This window comes from Ambystoma mexicanum, chromosome 5q, assembly GCF_040938575.1.
Source record: "Ambystoma mexicanum isolate Mex_15411 chromosome 5q, UKY_AmexF1_1, whole genome shotgun sequence".
In the NCBI taxonomy this organism is placed as follows: Eukaryota; Metazoa; Chordata; class Amphibia; order Caudata; family Ambystomatidae; genus Ambystoma; species Ambystoma mexicanum.
Window position 1 is genome coordinate 393,772,591 of NC_090933.1, and position 20,293 is coordinate 393,792,883.

At 49.4% G+C, this 20,293-nt stretch overlaps 1 protein-coding gene across 1 annotated transcript in view; it reads right to left on the reverse strand.

Moving 5' to 3' along the window:
- The window catches only part of ROCK1 (Rho associated coiled-coil containing protein kinase 1), a 3,300,884-nt gene that overhangs the window by 1,757,860 nt on the left and 1,522,731 nt on the right, over positions 1–20,293 (reverse strand). Inside the window, exon 12 of the mRNA XM_069620881.1 lies at positions 4,071–4,159. Within this exon, the coding sequence (XP_069476982.1) occupies positions 4,071–4,159 (89 nt within the window). The remainder of the gene's footprint in view (positions 1–4,070; positions 4,160–20,293) is intronic.

The following is a 20,293-nucleotide window of genomic DNA, read 5'->3' on the forward strand; positions in this document are numbered from 1 at the left end:
CATGTGCCGGGGAGGAGTGTGACGACGGAGGACCGAGTACCTGAATGATAAAAAGACAAAGAGGCAGAAGAGAAGAAGTATCCACGCGTGGAATTACATGGCCGAAGTCAAACCCAGAAGCACTGGTGAATTCGATTGCTTCCCGTCGATGAGGAAAAGGGGACCGAGGTGTGGCGCCGGAGTCAAGGAAAGCACATGCTCCCAGGACTGCAACCCTGTGCCCCTCTAAATTTAGAAGGGAAGGAGGTTTTTTTCTGGTGAAAAAGGGTCCATCTCCCGTCCATCGGAAGGGACGCCCTTGCAGTATGGAGGAAAGGGGACAGGATGTAAGAGTATGATAGGTTATAACGCACTTAATACCCAGAGGTTTCTAAGTGCAGTCCCGGGGATCGAACCTGTGTTGCTCCGTGTCGTCTTGCTTACAAGGCGAGCATGTTGCCCCTGAGCTATCCTTCCTCTCTTCTGCGCTTCCGATTGGTAGATTCAATGACGCTCCCCCAGGGCGCTGCTCAATTTGGCTCTCAGCTCCCTTCCTTGAGGACTGCAGATTGTGGGAGTCAGAAGCCGGTCAGCCATTACAAAAGGATTTATACAGTTAACTTACACTTTAGCTCCCACATATCCCACGAAGGTGAACGGAAGTAAAGGAGGGATGGTGACTTGAGCCCCCCCTCTGGGGTTTTTCTGTAACCTCAAGGGGGAGGGGATTCACATCCAGAGGAATCCGCCATACCCTGTCCACTAGGGGGTGGTTAAGCATAGCAGGGCTCACCTCCATAGTCCCTAAGGGGGTGACTGCCCCTTGGAGAGACATGACTGTTTCCTTGGCATAGTCACAGATGCGAGTCAGCATTTCAGTCATTTGGTTAAGCTGCAAGATTTGTATATTACCTTTATTTATTTTGATTGGTGTGAATCTTTTGTGTCCCCATTTATCCATATATCTTCCTTTCTTTCTTCATGTTCTATGTTTTGGTGCTAATCAACCTCTACTTTTCCTACCTGGACATTGAAGTCTCCTTCAAACTTGATGGGCCCCATGGACAACTAATTGTTAGGGAGAATTCTGTGTTAAGGCTAATTTCCCAAACCTAGTGAGTCCACCAGCAGCTTTGCTGGATTTTTGGGTTTTATTATTTCTCCTGCTAAGAGGGAGACTCTTTCTCCCACTCATAGGCGTGATTTGAGTGTCCTTTGACTATGTAATGTGTTTTATGGGCTATGGGGTCTTTTACTCCATAGGGCTTCATGTGTTTTTGGTATGTGTGTTACACAGCACCCTCAGTGCAGTAACACAGGGGTGTCATAGTGACCCCCAAACATAGACCCCATACCCTGGGACTGACTACTGTCTCCAAGGGCATGCAAAGTCACCATTGGCTTTACTAGTCTCAAATTATGACCAGAACCAGTACAAACCATCATATTGTGGAAGTACTGGTAGGGGTAATTCGATTGCCCCTGGGTCAATTTTCCAAGGGGGCACTGTCCAGTCCCCCCTTGTCAAGTTTCTGGCTGGTGGCAATGGATACCACGCAAAATATTCCACCGGAATATTTCCTATGGGATTTTCCCATTCATTTTAAACGCACCACTTATTGGTGCAATGTTAAAGATACCGCCGGGTTATTTAATATTTATTCCCCGGTTGTGTCTTTTGGCCAGGACTCGGTTTTAAAATGGCGTTTGTGTTGGGCTCTGAAACTCTAACCCAAGTCGAGCCCTTTGTTCAACTTTTTGGCGGGCTTCTCCACAGAAGCCCTCCAAATGGTGCCACTCTGTCTGGGGTCAACAGGATGTGTGGGAAGGGGATTAGGCACCCTGGACTGAGTTGCCTTGGCAACTCAAGTCGCACTCTTGTGTGATTGGCCCAGTGGTGAGCCGCCCGGCTCACCACTTCGCATGTTTGAGTGACAGCTAGGCTGATGAATGGGGGTTTTGCTGCATAAAAGCAGGGCTTTGGGGACTGGAACTTCAGAGTCGCCACAGGACCTAAAGAATCCGAAGAGGGGAGAAGCTGAGCCATCTACAACGACGACACCACCGGTGGAGCCCTGCTGTACGAAACTCAAGACTTTCCCGACGACAGAGGAGATCTTCTTCCAGGAGAGTCTTCTTCCCATTGAGCTGGTGGGACCAACCAGTTTGCCTTTTTCGCCTACCTGGATCGTCTCGTGGTCGAATCGCCCGTGCCAAGCACCCCGGCAGCCGGATAACCACGCTTCACCACTACCGCGAATAAAAGGGTAGTACCTTTTAACCGGTCAACTCTGCGGCTGGTTTCTTCCCTGGCAGTGTAACGACCTCCAGCTTTCCTCCACGTCGAGAACATCTCTTCCCCTGGACGAAGCGCCGACTTGCACCCGCTGCCAGGAACAACTGCCACCGCTGGAGCTTTCTCACCATTTCAGGTACTGTGTCCCGCGTGATCTCCCTTGCAACAGACTGTCCAAGGTGTCCCGTAAATCTTTGACTCTCTATCCTGGGGTGACCTCGGACCTGCTAACATTACCTTTCTGACTCGATCCAACCTCTTTTGACTTTTCTGCAAAGACTTTGAGTGCATTTCCACTGTGTGATCTTGGGCACATTCCGCCTTGCGCTCTCCAAGAGTGGGCCTGGCCTATGAACTTTTTGCTCTACAGTAGACCCTGCCTTTATTGACTTGCTGTGGTTTCTTAAAAGTGTTGGTATTGTGCGTTTTTCCTATTCTGCCTTTTCTCTCCCTTTTTAAACAAATTATTGGAGTGCCATCTACGGTTACGCGCTCACCTCTGTTTTACTAACTAAGTGGTGTCTTAACCTAGACTTGTCGAATAATTAACTAGGGAGGTGTATATACTTATGGTGAATGTTTGAACTTTGCTTGACATTAGTGCCAGTGTATTTTTACAAGTGTGTTTTTAAATAAATAATTATATACTTTTACACCAAAGCTCTGGTCAGTGTTTGCTTGTGCTATTGTATCTCTGTACCTATTGTGTATACTCTATATACTGCCTAACTCTTCTTGAGAGAGGTCTGACTGCTCAGCCACAGCTACCAGGTAAATCTGGGTGGTGCGGACTGCTACCAATTGGTTTTACTGCTTACACCTGTAGACTTAAACTTTTTGCAGTGGTCCCCAAGGGAACTGCACAGGTTTCTGCCTAACACTAATGAAAACCTCAACATCAAGGTGGAGATGCCTCTGATTGCAGGTTGAGGCCAGTGGCACTGCAGACCACACAGACCAAGACTGCAGGGGGTGATTGATCCGATGTAGAGGGTTTCGACAATAGAAAAGGCAGCAGCCTGTTTTGCTCAAGGCCTGTCCAACACATTGCTATTGTGCTAGCTTGTTTGGAAAGAGACGCATCAATCCCTTTATCGCTATATGAAGAACTTTTCATTTGTTTCTGAATAGGACACATATGGTCATCCGGACCCTAAAATGTTGCTACACGTTCTAAAAGAGATACACTATTCCTGCTCCTAGCCATTAGTCAACCAGGACACTCACTGCCCTTTCCCTCATTATGAAAATATTTCACAGTCCTCAATGTCGCCACAGAAAGGGCAGGAAACAAACCTTTGTTGGCCACAGGAAAACAAAAACTGTCTCTTCCATTTTTGCTGCTGCAAATTTACGGATCAAGAGAGCAGGAATTTGAAGGTAAGCTTTAAACATCCAACACTCACATGACAACACCAGACTTTGCCGCATTTGTCAAGCTTAACCTGTAGAAAACCAGAGGGCTTTTGACATGATTCCTGTGGCTATGAAGGCAAAGGAAAATGTGATTTAAATGAACACAAGCCCTTCGGACTCCCTCACACAAATAAATAAATAAATAAATAAATAAAACATGTCATAAAGGACCTAGCATTAAGATGACAGAAGGTGGTCGAGTCAGTGGCTTGAATCTTCTGAATTGTTTGAGAAGAAAATCCATAGTGGAACCTGAAAGTAGATCTAGCATTCAGGGAGATTTATCGTGAAGTCACAATATTAATATTTTTGACATATAAAGCATGCGTTTTGCTGCAAATGTAAACAGTAAATTTAAGTCGAACTCCTATCTCCTCACCTGCAACGTTGCTCCATTTCATCTTTTAACTGCATTTCATTGTGAAGTTGTTCTTCTAGTTGATAGATGTTCTTCTGTAGGTTCTCCAGCTTTAAAAATAAAAGACTTACGTGTATTAATCATTCTATAAACTTACGCAAAATACATTGTTCAGGCTGATTTTTATTTAAGGTCAAACTAATGTCCTAATGCGACCTAATAATAGTAAGGTATGTAAAAAGGTCCTATGTAAAGTGCTTTATACTAATGTGCTTCATAAAAAACAAATTAATATATTAATGCGCTTTTATATATCTATGCAACAAAAAGTCCAAACTAGCACAAGTACAAATGATTCATTGAACATTACCTAAAAAAACGTTACGGTAAGAGCAGTTCGATGTGTTTCTTAACTGGTTTCAATGAAGTCAGAAAGCAAATGTGCATTTTATTTCAAGTAATTTGCATCAACTCACTTGGCTCCTAGTCCGGACGCACCATTGTTCGGACAGCCATTGTGGTATCATTGGGGATAGAAGTTCTTTTTGCACAGCACATCTCAATTGAAAGAAACTATTTGTAGCATATGGAACAAGTTACTTACCTGTAACTGTTGTTCTCCAGCATGGGTCTGGCATGGATTCACATGCTCATGAATATTCCCCGTCGTCAGGCTGGGAATCCTCGGTAATCCTCGGTAAAGAAAAAACCAGTATCAGTTTCGTTTCTGATCTGTCTTTCGTAGTAATAACCAATCACTGGTCTCTGCGTCATACTGACCACAGCCAATGACTGCCCTCTACCTAAGCACCGCCTCTGGCAGCCATCTTCAGATTTGGAAGCACGTGAAGTGGCAGTATGACCAAGTGAAGAGCCGCAGAGGGGTAGGCGGGAGGGTTCGCATGTGAATCCATGCCAGACCCATGCTGGAGAACAACAGTTACAGGTAAGTAACTTGTTCCTTCTCCAGCATGGGGTCTGGCATGGATTCACATGCTCATGAATAAAGAATACATAGCAGTACACACATGCACAACCACGGGAGGTGGCAAAGGCTCAACATTAAGCATCACATCAACTCAACATTAAGCATCTTACCTCCTCACCAGGCTCACCTCAGGCGAACAGGTTGCGCAGCACTGCTTGGCCGACCCTGGACTCCTCCCTGGAATCCCGGTCGACGCAGTAGAATTTCGTGAAGGTGTGCGTCGACCTCCACGTAGCAGCCCTGCATATGTCCAGCAGGGGCACACCAGATAGGAACGCCGTGGTAGCTGCGATCGCTCTGGTGGAATGGGCTCTCGGACGGCCAGGCAGCGGTCGGTTTGCCAACCGGTGACAGTACATGATACAGCCGGAGAGCCATCTGGAAATGGAAGCCTTCGAGAGAGCCTTCCCCTGTTTGACAGGTCCAAAGTTCACAAAGAGTTGTGACGTCTTCCGAAAACCCTTCGTGCGGTCCACGTAGAACTTCAGCGCTCTAGCTACATCCAGCGAGTGCAAAGTCCTCTCAGCCGGCGACGAAGGCGACGGGAAGAACACAGGCAACACCAAGGGTTCGTTGAGATGGAAGTCCGACGGTACCTTGGGCATGAAGGAGGGGTGCGTCCTGAGCACTACCCTCGTGTCGTGGAAAGTCAAGTACGGGGCCTTGCAGGAAAGGGCCTGGATCTCTCCCACTCGTCGTGCGGAGGTGATGGCCACAAGAAAAGCTGTTTTCCACGATAGAAACTTCAACGGGGCCGAGTGCAGAGGCTCGAACGGAGGTCCCATGAGCTTGGTCAGCACCACGTTGAGCTCCCACGCCGGGGCCGGAGCCTTCACCGGCGGGAACGATCTGAACAGTCCCTTCATGAACTCTTTCACCAGACGATGAGACCACAAGGACGTCCGCCCCGTGGTTCTGGTGTATCGGGAGATCGCAGCAAGATGAATCTTGATGGACGCGTGTGCCAAACCAGCTTTGGCCAGCGTCAGCAGGTACGGCAGTACTTGGGGAGCCGTAATCCGTAGAGGGTTAATCTTCTGTGCGTGGCACCAGACAGAGAACCTCTTCCATTTGTGTCCGTAGCATTTAAGAGTCGAGGGCGCCCTGGCCTTTGCAAGAACCTCTCTGCAATCGGCCGGTATGTCGTATCCTCCAAACTCTAGCGCTGCAGGAGCCAGGCCTACAAGTTCAGCGACTTCGGGTCGTGGTGGAGGATGGCGCCTCCTTCCCTGGAGAGTAGATCCGCGTCCGCCGGCAGCTTGATCGGCGGGGACGCTGACAAGTCCAGAAGGTCCGGGAACCATATCTGCCTCGGCCACGCAGGTGCGACGAGGATCATCCTGCACCGTGACCTCTTGAGCTGGTTGACGAGCCGGATTAGCAGAGGCAAGGGAGGGAACGCGTAGAGGAACAGGCCCTCCCAGGGGAACGAGAAAGCATCGCCCATGCTCCTCGTCTGGGGAAACCTGCTGGCGAACCTCCGGCACTTGGTGTTCGTCGCCGTCGCGAACAGGTCGATCTGGGTTGTGCCCCACCGTCGGAAGAGGCGATCCACCAGATCCTGCCGTAGTTCCCACTCGTGGCACGAGCGCAGCTCCCTGCTGAGTGAGTCGGCGATGGTGTTTTTTATCCCTGCCAGATGAAACGGCACCAGAAAAATCCCTTGGGCGACGGCCCAATGCCACAGGTCCTGCGCCTCCTTGGACAGCGCTGGGGACCTGGTTCCGCCCTGTTTCCTGATGTAAAACATGGTGGTGGTGTTGTCGGTGAAGATCCTCACCACCTTGCCCTTGAGGGACGGAAGGAAGGACCTGAGGGCCCAAAACACTGCACGGAGCTCCAGGACGTTGATATGCAGGGACTTCTCCGTCGGGAGCCAGAGTCCCCTCGCGTGCAGATTTTCGGTGTGCGCTCCCCACCCTTCCAGGGAGGCATCCGTGGTCACAGTCTCCTGGTGGGCTGGGGTCTGGAAGTCCATGCCCGCCGTCAGATGCGCGCGGGTGCCCCACCACCGTATCGCTCGTCGGAAATTCTCGTCGAGCTTGATCCTTTCCTCGAAGCTGCCCGTCGTCTGGATCCAGCGCGCATCCAGGAATTCTTGCAACGGGCGCATCCGGAGCCTGCACATGGGAATGAGGTAGATGCAGGAAGACATCATCCCGAGGAGGGACTTGATGGATCTCACTTTGGCCGCGTCGGCCACCAACATCCGTTGCACCTTGCCCAAGATGGTCCTGGTCCTCTCCTCCGACGGGGAGGCCAGAAGGGACACTGTGTCGAGCCTCGCTCCCAGAAAGAGTGCGACTTGCGCGGGCACCAGGTGGGATTTGGCGTAGTTCACGGAGAATCCCAGGTCCGTGAGGAGTTGGACGGTCCTTGCCGTGTGGACCACGGCGAGCTCCTTCGTCTTGGCGCGGATGAGCCAGACGTCCAGGTAGGGGTAGACGTGAATCCCCTCGCGGCGCAGCTGCGCCGCCACCGGTGCGAGGCACTTGGTGAATACCCTGGGTGCCGACCGTAGTCCGAAGGGAAGGGCTTTGAACTGGTAATGACGCCTTTGGACCACGAACCTGAGGAATTTTCGGTGCCCCTTTAGGATGGGAATGTGGAAGTAGGCATCCTCCAAATCCAACGACGATAGGAAATCTCCTTCCTCCAGTTGACCCAGGACGTGCTGGAGGGTGACCATCCGGAACTTCTGCGCCTTGATGAACTTGTTCAGCCGTCGCAGGTCCAGGATGGGGCGCCATCATCCCGTCTTCTTCTTCACGAGGAAGTATCGCGAGTAGACTCCGGAGCCCCGAAGCCTCTTTGGGACGAGTTCGATGGCGCCCTTTCTGAGCATCGCCTTTACCTCCAGGAGAAGTTGAGGGACGTGAAGTTCTTTCCTGGCCACGGGGGGGACGCGCGGGCACCTTCTTTGAAACTCGAGCGCGTGGCCCCGGGCCAGGGCGTCCAGCACCCAACGGTCGGTGGAGATGGACTCCCACACGCTGACGAAGCCCGCCAGCCGGCCTCCCATCGGGGTGCTTCGGTGGGGGCCCGACCCCACGGCCGGTTCAATCCTGCTTGGACGCGGCCTTGCCGCCTTGACCTCCTTGGCGACGACGGCGGGGTCCGCTAGACTTGCCTCGTCCTCTGTAGGCCTCTTGCGACGATGAGCGGGCCGCTTGACGGTAGGAAGCGAAACCGCCGCCGGAACCTTTGGAGGCGCCCTTGCCTCCGCCGCTCCGAAAGGGCGTCCGTCGTTGCTGCAGGACTCCAAGGGCCCGGGCCGTCTCAGTATCCGCCTTGATGGCCTGAAGGGAATCGTCCACTGTCTTCCCAAACAGGTTGTTCCCGTCGAAGGGCATGTCCAGGACTCTGGTCTGGACGTCCTGCCGAAAGTCCGTAGCTTTGAGCCATCCACGACGTCGAAGGCAAACGCCGTTGCCCAGCTGGCGGAACCCAGTGTCGGCGATGTCCGTCGCCACGGTGATGGCGTGGTCCGAAGCCACTTCACCTTCCTGGAGGATCTCAAGGGCCTCCGCCCTCTTGTCGTCCGGCAGAAAATCCAGCAGGGGAGCTATCTTGTACCAGAGCTCCCTGTCGTAGCGGGCCACGATAGCCAAGGCGTTGGCCGCTTTAATCGTCGTCGCTGCCGACGAGATGACTCTACGTCCCATAGCATCCAATTTCTTCCCCTCGCCGTCCGGCGGGGAAGTCGATGTGGAGGCCGCACCCCCCCCCGCTTTCTTCCTGGCTGCCGCGGAGACGACGGAGTCCGGGGTAGGCTGCGCCCGGAGGCATAGGGGGGCCGTGTCCGGGACCCGGTACTTTTTCTCGTACAGGTCTCTTCTAGCTGGCGTAGTGGAAGGGTTCTTGAGGAGGGAAAGGCCCTCATCCCAAATGTCGTCCAACAGAGGCACTGCGAGGACCGTCTTCCTCTTGGCCTCGCGCCGCTGATAAAGGAAGCCTTCCTTTTTCTTCTCCTCAGGGCAGAGTTGGAAAAGCTCGGAAGCCCTGGAGATCATGGAGTGGAAAGATCCGATCTCGTCGGGCGGAGAAGCCCTGGTGGGAGGCGACGACGGAAAATCCTCGTCGTATGCCTCGTCGTCCGTACCCGTCGCTGCCGTGTCAGTCCCCGTATCATCCCCTCGGGTGGACGGGGAGGAGGGCTGGACGGGGCGCGACGGTTGAAAAGGAGGTGGAGGATGGATCCTTCTTTTCTTGGTAGGGGGAACACCAGAAGGTCCCGGTTCTGGATCCCCCGACGGGAGAGGTTCCTCCGTCGGTAACGGTAGCCTCGTCCTTATCTCGGTGCATAAGGACTGTATGGCCAACAAAATGGCCGCCGAGTTGTCTCGCGGCGCTGGCAGAGGGGAATCCGACGGGCGAGCAGGGGCCCCGTCGGTATCCTCGACGATGTCGTCGTCGTCACCCGCGTCGGGGTCCATTCCGACGGGCTGGCCTTGTTCCACGCCTAGGCCGTGGCTTAAGACCTCGATCAGCTCCTCTTCTGAGGTTGAGGCCGAATCTACGACGACGCCCTGCCCCCCCTTCTTCCCCACGGAGGGTTTCACGGGGGTCCTATCGATGGGCACAAAAGAAGACTCCCTCCGAGGAGGCAGGGAGATTCTGGGCCCTGAGGTCGCCACCACTGGCGCAGCCTCCACAGGCTGAGCCAGGGCCGCCGCGACCGTTTCGATAGAGGGCTTGGTCGGATGGATCAAGGCCTTCACCACCTTAGGTGCGCTCACCGCCTTATCCTTGAGGGAGGGGGCACTGCCACGCTCCTCCTCTGCCTTAGAGCTCGACCGGGGCCTCTCCAGGAGCTTCGCCGGGTGCTCGGCCTTCCTCTTACCCGACCCAGAGCGTTGGCTCGTGGTTGATGGTGCCGGGGAGGGTGCGCCCTGCCTGGCGCCCGTAGAGTCCGACCGTTCGGCGCTCCCGGTGCCAGCGGACTCGCGGTGCTTGGCCTTATGTTGGGCCCCCGTCGCCGGGGCGCCCTCAAAGGTCTTAGAAGACCGCTCGGATTTCTTCTTCTTCTCGCCAGACGGGCTCTTACCCTCCAGCCAGTTGGCGAGACGTTGATGACGGTCCTTCATGGTCCGTTCCGACATGTTGCCGCAAAACGCACAGTCCGTCTCCACGTGCGTTTTGTCCTCATGAAGGCAGTAAAGGCAGAAAGAGTGTTCGTCTTCCTTAAAGACGTTCTGCAGCTGGCATCCAGGGCAGAACCTGAACAGCTTTCCGGGCGTCGAGCTTCCCTTCTCCTGGGCCATCTCCGAGACCGGGCCTGAGAAGCTTCTGGAGTCCTCCGAAGTGTAGCTCGACGAAATCTTCACCCTTGAGGGGCACAGACGAATCCGACACGGGTCCCCGTTGATCGGATGTAGGATCGGTGGAGCTTGAGGCTCTTTTGACCGAAAAAATTGAAGTTTTTTGTGAAAAAGCGTGAAAAAAAAGCACTAACGCTCGAGAGCAATAGCACGAGGATCCCAACACATGAACGTGCGGTAAAAATCTGAAGATGGCTGCCAGAGGCGGTGCTTAGGTAGAGGGCAGTCATTGGCTGTGGTCAGTATGACGCAGAGACCAGTGATTGGTTATTACTACGAAAGACAGATCAGAAACGAAACTGATACTGGTTTTTTCTTTACCGAGGATTACCGAGGATTCCCAGCCTGACGACGGGGAATATTCATGAGCATGTGAATCCATGCCAGACCCCATGCTGGAGAACTGGAATTTACAGAGATTCTGATCCGTTTCTGGACAAAGTAAAGATGGATTAGGCATTCACATTTCAATTTCAGCATTGGAAGCCATAATATTGGGCCCTTCACCACATGATGTTGATCATCACATGTGCATGCAGGCAATCAGCAATGGCTGCGTCCAATGCAGAAATAGCAGCTGCCACTGCAGCATTTACTTAAATTGATTCGATCTATTTCCATGTGTTAATACACACATCTAAAATCAACCTGTTAAACAGGGATCAAAATGGGGATCACCACCATCAAGAGGTCCAGAAAACGTGATGGGATCCCCAGCATTCAAACATCTCAGGTTGCCAGCAATGGAATGCACTGCTGTAGAGGAAATCCATACAATTAGGTTTTATGCCGATTTTCTATTAACCAATCCCATTCCCAAAGAGTGGAAGTGTAGCCATTTGTAAGGAGGCAGCCTACCCAGGAAACTCATAACGCTTTCCTAGGATCCATCTATTTCTCTCCATTCTTGCCATTCATGAATACAGATGGTGCAAGGACTGCGGAAGAATCATTTCGATAGAAGACGGGTTGTTCAAGCCCAAGAAAAAGGCAGGACAGTGAGCAACCTATACTCCAATTTCTAAGGACCCCTTTCTTCACACTAGTAAAAGAATGTCAAAGCCGTTACAAAAACAAATAAAGCGGAGCAGGAAGGAGACTGATCTCAGTAGCCCATCTGACCTGAAGAAAAAGTATTTATGAAAATTAAATTCTCCTTTCTGACTATTTGACATATGATGGTCTTCCGAAAGGAGTGAGATCCAAGTAAACATGTCACAAAGACAACTTTCTTTTTCCAACAGCAATTTTTATAAGATTCATTGATCAGAATATTTCTAGGAAAACACAGAAAAGAAAGAAAACCAAAAGGCCCACTGCTTCTGGGTATTTTTATGTCATGGGAATAAAGAAAATTAAATTTGAACAATGTAGTCAATGTGTTTGTACACAGAAAAACAACCCTTTAATAGCTTAACTTCAAGGGAGCCTCTTCTTGATCGGTTGTGGCAGTAGAGCCTTCAGTACATTTCTGCAGTGATGGTAAAAGGAGGACAGGATATCACCCATAGAGAATGCAAGTGAGTAGACATTGATATCTGTAGCCCAGATGCAGAACGTGAGACCATTTACTCTTATACTGAGCTCTGGTTCACTCATTCTGTGTTCTTTGAATTATCTGCAAATTCTGATACTAGAGCAGTGATGAATCCAATGGAGTCATCACGGATTCCCCCATATGATCTCCTCTCATGTGGGCAGGGGGCGGCAGCCACTACCTGATACTCACCCTGGGGGCGGCTATACGAGAGAGGACCACATGGGGGAAGACAACTACCGGGGGAAGGTGATGGCTTCATTGGAGAAGACACAGTATCCCCACTCTTCCCATGAGGAAGACACACTAACGCCCAAGAGACTGATGGCCTATTGCCATATAAGCTCTAACAAAACACTCTTTTCTTCTGGTTCACCTTTATCTGAGACTGTTCATTCATGTAAAACCATTGAGAAAGACTATTTAAATACTGCATGTCCAATGACAACCACAGACTCCAACTCCCACAATCCCATGAGTACTGAGATGAGGAGGATGAGGGAGATGATACTGAGTAGCAAGAGCCTCAAATCTAAGATGTGTGCTAGTTGTTTAACAAAACAACCTGTGCACAGGTCATTTAAAGATGGCAACCACGGAAGTGTGGCAGTGCAGGAGAAGATGTTGGTTTCTTTGCAGAGGCTCACAAACGCGACAAACATGTACCGGTGTGGCAGAGCAGTGGAGTCCGCTGAGACAGAAGGAGAGACGCAGTGCACGAGCAGGACGTGCCATGGAGACGCTGGGAGCCGCAAGAGAGTTCCTGGGCGCTTGCCAGCTCGAAGAGACAGCTTTCTCCATACCGGAACCTGAAGGGAGCAGGCTTGTGACTGCAGAGCCGCAAAGGGACCTGGGAGGACATCTGCAAAATCCAGAGGGGCAAACAAGTGGCAGAGCTATGCCGCAGAAGCGTGAACATGACTGGAGACGCTCACGAGAACCGGTGAGTCAACCCGAAGCAAGCAGGTGTCCCAATGTATTCCAGCAACTGCGCCAACGACAATCTGAATGTTACGAGTTTGCTAATACAGAAACTACAAGAATATTGTTTGAAAGCAGAAAAGGCACAGCACAGATTTAGACCCCAATAAAATTTGATTGCAATGGATGCAAGTGTTCGGCAAAGTTTGAACAAACAGTAAAGCAGGCAAATATACTGAGTCTAGAGCGGTGTATGCAATTTTGGTGATACAGAGGAACTGTAAAAACACGTAAGAAATCCTGGCAGGGGAGCATACATGGCAATTGAAACCAAGAGAGAAGTCCTGGCAGAAGAGTACACCAGGCAGTTATGAATGCAGTTATGAATGCATAAGGAGTCCTCGCTACGGAGTATACCAGGCGATTTGCAAAGCTACAAGAAATGCTAAAGAAGGGCAGCGCTTGCTAGACAAATGAGAAACTTGTGTTAAAGAAAGACTGTTACAGAGTGTGTTGCCTAACAGGAGGATTTTGAATCAAGGAGAGATACAAAGGAATGGTTGGCAAAAAGATACTGACATCCCATTTAAAGAATCCAGAGGAAGGCAGTCACCCCTCTGGAGCCAAGGTCTGTTTTCCTTGGGGAAGAACTTTATTGGAGCTATTCTAGTTTTCACTTTTTGCCAATATCCTTGCTCACTTTGTTGTTTTGTTTGTAGTGTGAGGGTCAGGATAGGATGTTTTGGACACAAGGACGGCTTTTCAGTTATTGACATCCTGGCACACACAGATAATGAGTTTTTGTTTTTTAGGTAGGGAAATTCCACTTTACAATAAGACCAGAGGCATTCTCTCAACCTTTTTCCCTTTAAATGAACGTTTTTAACCACAAACATGACAATTTTGTGTTCAGCTTTCATTTCAGACCCCTCACATATGGCGTTAGCAGTGGGATGCTGAACCAGCTGACACAAACTGGGAACCGACTACTTTAAATGCAGCTTACCATTCAACAACTAGAGGAGGAAAGTTTTGTAAGTGAAATAAGTCCCCATGAATCCACCTTTTGTAAAAGATCTTAACAAAATGTGCCTTTCCCATCAGAAGACCCTTTTTCATGCTCGTCCCCACCAGACACTTTCAAAGTATCAGACAATATATAAGACTGAATAGTAAACGGAGTCTAATAATTAGAGCAGATATAGATCTACCTCTGATACCCTCTATAGACATCACACCTAGTTTTAGGAGACCTACCCAAGCCCTTGCAGAGCAGGAAGAACCATCAGAATCTATTCCTCCACTAGATATCTGTGAGCATATAGAAGTAGACCAACCTCCAGAGGTAGAGGTAGGGGTAGGGGTATTTTCCTTTGTCAACAGACCAGCTAGAGATCCTGATTCAGACATTTTTTAACAGGATATTGGTTTTGTTGCAACAGAAAAGCGCAGAAGAAATATTGAATTGGCTACCATATAGGACCCTGTTGTCAAGCACTTACCTTGTATGCAGCCCCGGAGTCAGGCTCCTCCCAAACTACTGCTTCTGCGACGACTCTGCGGGCTGTCTTGTGTCCTTGGACCATCACGGTTTGCCCATGCTTGCCCCCCGCGCAGTGGTGTTTTCGGCAGCTCACCAGGGGTTGTGCGATCACAGCGCATACTGCAACATGTTTGGAGGTTGCCATGGCGCCTCCTGGACGCCTGGCAAACTCGTTCTCCCGGTCACGTGACCAGCACAATGTCACATGACTGATTAACCATGAAGTGACTATAAAAGGCCCAAACAGCAGCTGTTCATTGCTTCTCAGCGGTTCCAGCGAGTGGCTTTTGGTGTTTTTGTTCTTTTCTTCTGGTTTTTGACCATGGATTTTTCCTCTTGGCATGTTACTGGACTTTCCTTGTGTGTTGGTGAACTGGACTCACTTCTGTCTTCAAAGGAACTTTGGATTTTTTATCTGAAATACTTCCCTGGAACTTGCTGCTGGAACATTGGAGTGTACTTTACCATCCTATGCTTTTCATCTATTGGAGGGAGCTTTTAGCTGCTCCTGGTTTTTATTCCCCTTCCTTCGTTACATCCCCGGTGCCCAGTTAGGTAGGTTATTTAACTGTCTTCGTACTCTGTTCTACGAATTACTGTGTCCTAACATTGTTCTTCCTTTCCAGCTGCCTGGGAATCCGGTGCTGTAGTTCCAGTCGACCTGTGGACCCAGTAACTGGTTAGCGAGTTGTTTTGAATTCCCTGACTGGTGCTTGGGGACAGATGTATTTAGTCCACTCGGGAGTCCACATCTTGACACCCGTCAGCACAGCTAACTGCCCATCAAATTCAAGCGGAGGTCAGATTCCAAGCAGGACTAGATAGAATTGTTGACTCATCAAAAGGCCCGTACGACCACATGGAATTCTACAGCCATATAAGGAAGCGGAAGAACTGGGGAATTATTTTCTCAACTTTGAAAGATTGGCCCATCATTTTCACTGGGAGGACGAACTGAAAACCTGTTATCTTGCTACCTTGTTGAAGGGAGAATTACAGGGAGAATTACAGGACTTCTATCAGCTGTTAAATCCCTCGGGGGCAACATCTTTTGATGAAATAAAACAAGGTTTACTGAAAAGAGTAAGGCAAGACAGATAAGTTTTATAAACAAAAACTCAGGGGGAGTCAAATGCATCCTGATGAAACGCAAATGGAACTGGGGGCCAGGGTACCAAATACCTTAACTCTACGATTGGGAAATAAGTCCTTAACCGAGGTGTTAGAGACACTTCCCATAAAGCAGTTTATAAACGCATTACCCCCCATATTTACAAAAAGCAGTTCTTCAACTAAACAGACACAGTCTAAAATTGGGAGTAAAAACACCACAGAATTATGCAGAAGCCAATCAACGCTTAAATGTCCCCATAAAGTTGACAAACCCAAAAGATATCCAAGAGGCTTTTCCAGTCTCCCCTTTCCCACTAAAGACAGAAACCAAGACTGTTACTAAAAACCCATTTTATTTTGAGAGACCTAACAAAGGTAGTGAGAAAGCCTATGGTATCTAGAGAAAAGTAAGGAGTAAAACTGGAAGAAGGATGAGTCCACCTCCATGGTATGCGTCTCATGTGGGCAATCCGTTAGGCTCACCTTGTCTCTGCGGGACGTTGGGTCACGGTTGGAGCCTTCCCTGGACTTGGCTCCCCTGGATCGGTGTTCTCCCCCAGCTGCTGCAATGTCGACTGCTCTGGTTGCTAGTACTGCCTCTGAGGGAATACGAGAGGCAATGAGAATGGTGTGGCGGTATCGTGATTTCCCCCGAACCCTTGGTTCCAGAATGAGATGAGCAAGCGTTTGCCCATGTAAGCTCACCTGATTTCTCGTAAGGATGAGCTCTCCGTCCTGCTTCTCATTAGCAGGTGCGCCTTGAATGGACATAGTTGCTCCACTGGTCTGTGGATGTCGCAGCCCAGGCCGGCTGCGACCAACCACTTGGAAGGTAAGTGTTCTTAACAATGATTATGGTCCGTATTCTTATGCAATGTCTTTTTGCTGTGATTATAGTTCATAATTCTTGCAACGTCTGTTTGCCGTGATTATAGTTCGTGATTCTTGCAATGTCTTTTCTCTCCCCTATAGGTATAAAGATGGCTGCTCGGAGTCGTGGTGCTTTGAGCGAGCCCCAAAGATGCCCCAGAGGATAGCGAAGCTTTCAAACAGATGGTAAATTGGCTTTAAGGGTAGAACGCAAGGCTAAGGTGTTGCGCGGCCAAGCACAAGTTATTTGTGCAGTTTCTAACCTTGTGTGTTCTTTTCTCTTGCAGGGAAGGCCTGGCAGCATCAAGCGAGAAGCGGCTGTTCGAAGGCCTGTCCACGGTTGCAGGATGGATGACTCCGTTAAGATGATGGATGGAAGATGAGCTCCCGTGTAGCTGGATGTCCGAACAGGTGAGGATGCGCTCCAACTCTGATGACTATGGAGATCGAGTAAGATGCAATGCGCTGCAGGCGATGGAGTGCAGGAGACAGGTAAGGTGTGCTTACAGCGATTGTGTAGCTGGAGCCAGGTAAAATGAGCTCTCCGCGATGGTGTAGCTGGAGCCAGGTAAAATGAGCTCTCCACGATGGTGTAGCTGGAGCAGGGTAAGATGCGCTCTCCGCGATGGACTGGAACCCAGAGGATGCGCGTCGAGGTGATGAGCTGGAAAACAGGTAAGAACTCTGCAGGCGGCGGTAAGCGTTACGCTGCAGAAAAAACCAGACTAACGCGAAGCGCCAATAGTCGGGCGGGTTGGCCTTAAATAGGCTGGCCCCGGCCCCTCCCTTTGGCCCCGCCTTGTGGCTCCACCTTGCCACTCCCAGAGGTTCTTGCACATGCTCCCCAATGTTCTCCTATGGCCACGCCCGGCCTGGATGCATGTGCCTTAGTCACAAAGTGTGCAAAGCACACTTTTGCATGAGCTTGGTGCCAGAGGCGCCAAGGCTGGGTCCATTTGGACCCTGTAGGTGGCAAAAACATGGGCCCTTGTCCAGTGGCCATGACACAATCAGGGCATCTGGCCCGACAGTGCCCTTCAATAAGAAAGAAGAACCCATGGAGATTGGTTATATGATAGGTAAAGATTAGGAGGAAGATGATTTACCCAAAGAGGATATTAAATCTACTAGTAATTTGCTTTTGCAAGCACTGCGTTTAAAACTCATGACTCTGCTATAGTAGATTTAGGGCTGGTTAAAGCCCTCATTGCCTCAGGGAGTAAAGAGAAAGCCATAAGATCCTATCTACTAGGTACCTTAGAAGAGGAACCCCAATAAAGGTTATCTGTGTCCACAGAGACAAAGAGATATATATATATATCATAGGACCCATTAACCATCCGGATTTAAGGGGAATACACTAAGATTAATGCTGCTGTTATTCCAGGGTTGCCAGAAGAAATTTTATTGGCACAGACTTTCCCACCTTTGAGGTCATACAAAGAAATGCCAATAAGACATCTCTTCCTTACTCCCTGTTCTATTCTTGGAAGGAAGATGGTTTTGCTTCAGAAGGCCCTGTTTGGAGTAGAGAAACTAAGGCTGATGAGCCTCTTCCTCATATAGGGGGAGCTGCTGATCAGTATCAAACCAGGAGCCCTAGTGTGGGAAGCCAGACCATTAGGGGAAAGGTATGTGATGCATCCAAATGAAGTCATCACGGATTCCCCAATATGATGATCTCCCATGTGGCCAGGAGACAGCAGCGCTACCTGATTCTCACCCTAGCAGCGGCTATATGAGGCAGGACCACATGGTGCGAGACAACTACCGCAGGAAGGTGAGGGGTTCATTGGAGAAGACACAGTATCCCCCCCTCTTCCCATGAGGAAGATACCCTAATATCCAAGACCCTGATGCCTATTGCCATATAAGCTCTAACAAAACCCTTTTTTTCTTCGGTTCACCTTTATCTAAGACTGCTCTTTCATGTAAAACCATTGAGAAAGACTATACAAATACTGTATATTCAATGATAACCATGGCATCCAACTCTCAGATTCCCATGAGTACTGAGAAAAGGAGGATGAGGGAAATGGTACAGAGTAACAAAAGCCTTGAACCGAAGATGCATGCCAGTTGCTTTACAAAACCACCCGTGTGCAGGACATTTAAAGATGGCAACAGCACTAGGAGGGGTGGCCGTGCAGGAGAAGACGCTTTTGTTTCTCTGCAGAGGCTCACAAACACGAGAGACACATACCGGTGTGGCAGAGCAGTGGAGTCCGCCGAACAGTAGGAGAGACGCAGTGTCTGAGCAGGATGTGCTGTGGTGATGCCAGGAGCCGCAAGAGAGTTCCTTGGTGCTCGGCAACTCTAAGAAACAGTGTTCTCCATACCGGGTCCTGAAGGGAAGCAGGCATGGGACCGCAGAGACGCGAACGAAGCCGGAAGGACATCCGCACAATCCAGAGTGGGAAGCGAGCAGCAGAGCCACGCCGTAAAATCACAAACAGGACCGGAGATGCTTGAGAGAATCATTGCGTCAGCCCGAAGCAAGTGGGGACCCCGGGGCGTTCCGGGCGACCACGCCGACGACAATCTGAATGTTGTGAGTTTGCTTATACAGAAACTACAAGAAGATTGAAAGCAGAAAAGGCAAAGTACAGATTCAGACCCCAATAAGATTCAAATGCATGAGATGCAAGTGTGGGGAAAAATGTGAACGAACAATAAAGCAGACAAATATACTGAGTCAAGAACGGTACATGTAATTTTTATGATACAGAGGAAAAATAATAAAAAACTAAGAAGTCCTGGCAAGGGAAGGATACAAGGCAATTGAAACACAAGAGAAGTCCTAGCAGTGGAGTATACCAGGCAATTTGCAAAGCTACAAGAAATGCTAAAGAAGGACAGTGTTTGCTAGACAAAGGAGAAACTTGTGTTAAAGAAATACTGTTACAGAGTTTGTTGCTCAATAGAAGGATTGTGAATCAAGGAGAGACAAATGAATGGTTAGTAACAAGACACTGCCATCCCATTTAAGAATCCAGCGGAAGCGAGTCATCCTCTGGAGTCTAGGTCTTTTTACCTTGGGGAAAATTTTCGTTGGCGCTATTCCAATGTTCATTTATGAAAACCTTTTGCCAATATCAGGCTGAAGACATTTCTTTGCTCACTTCATTATTTCGTTTGTAGCACAAGGGTCAGGAGAGGACATTTTGGACACAAGGAACGGCTTTTTAGCTATTGACATCCTGACACAGAAAGATCCTTTGTTGTTTTTTTAGGTAGGGAAATTCTCTTTAGAAAAAGGCCAGAGAGGCATTTTCCCAACCACCTTTCCTTGAAATAAAAGTCTTTAACCAAAAACCTGACTGCGTCCAGCTTTCATTTCTGACCCCTCACAGAGCCCAAGGTGACCCAGACTTTATTCCTCAGGAACCAGGATGTGAGGGCTAGTTTGTCCAGGGGCTGGATGAATCACTGACCATTTTTGTGTTAGCCGGTGATGTCGCTTTGTCTGCAACTGAACTGGTGTGAGCTTGGCATCATGGAAGGAGACACAGACATCAAATTCAATGTATAGCAAAGGGTTTAATTGGAGAAAATGCCTGGATTGAGTAAGGTCGAACTTGCCCTATACTAAGGTGGGATTTCCTTACCTAAAGAAACTAAGGCAAGTCTGTCAGAAAGATCAACTGAAAGGTCTGTATGTGTCCAAAAGCCATGCTGGCCCTCACAACTAAAACAAAACAATGTGTAGGGATGTCAACCATAAACTAAAGAGTGTCCCAAAAGTAAAGCTATGAGCTAATTACAGCTCAAGCTTATTCTTCAGCTTCTTTTCCACAAATGTCAGCAAGTACACTCTAATGTTCAATTTTACCTTCTTATGGTTTTGAAGTAATAACGTTCCATACTATTATACAGGTCAGGGTGCCCTTCCACAAGTTCCATATAGTTCCAGAGCAACACATGGTCACATGGTTCCCTTACTCAAGTTCA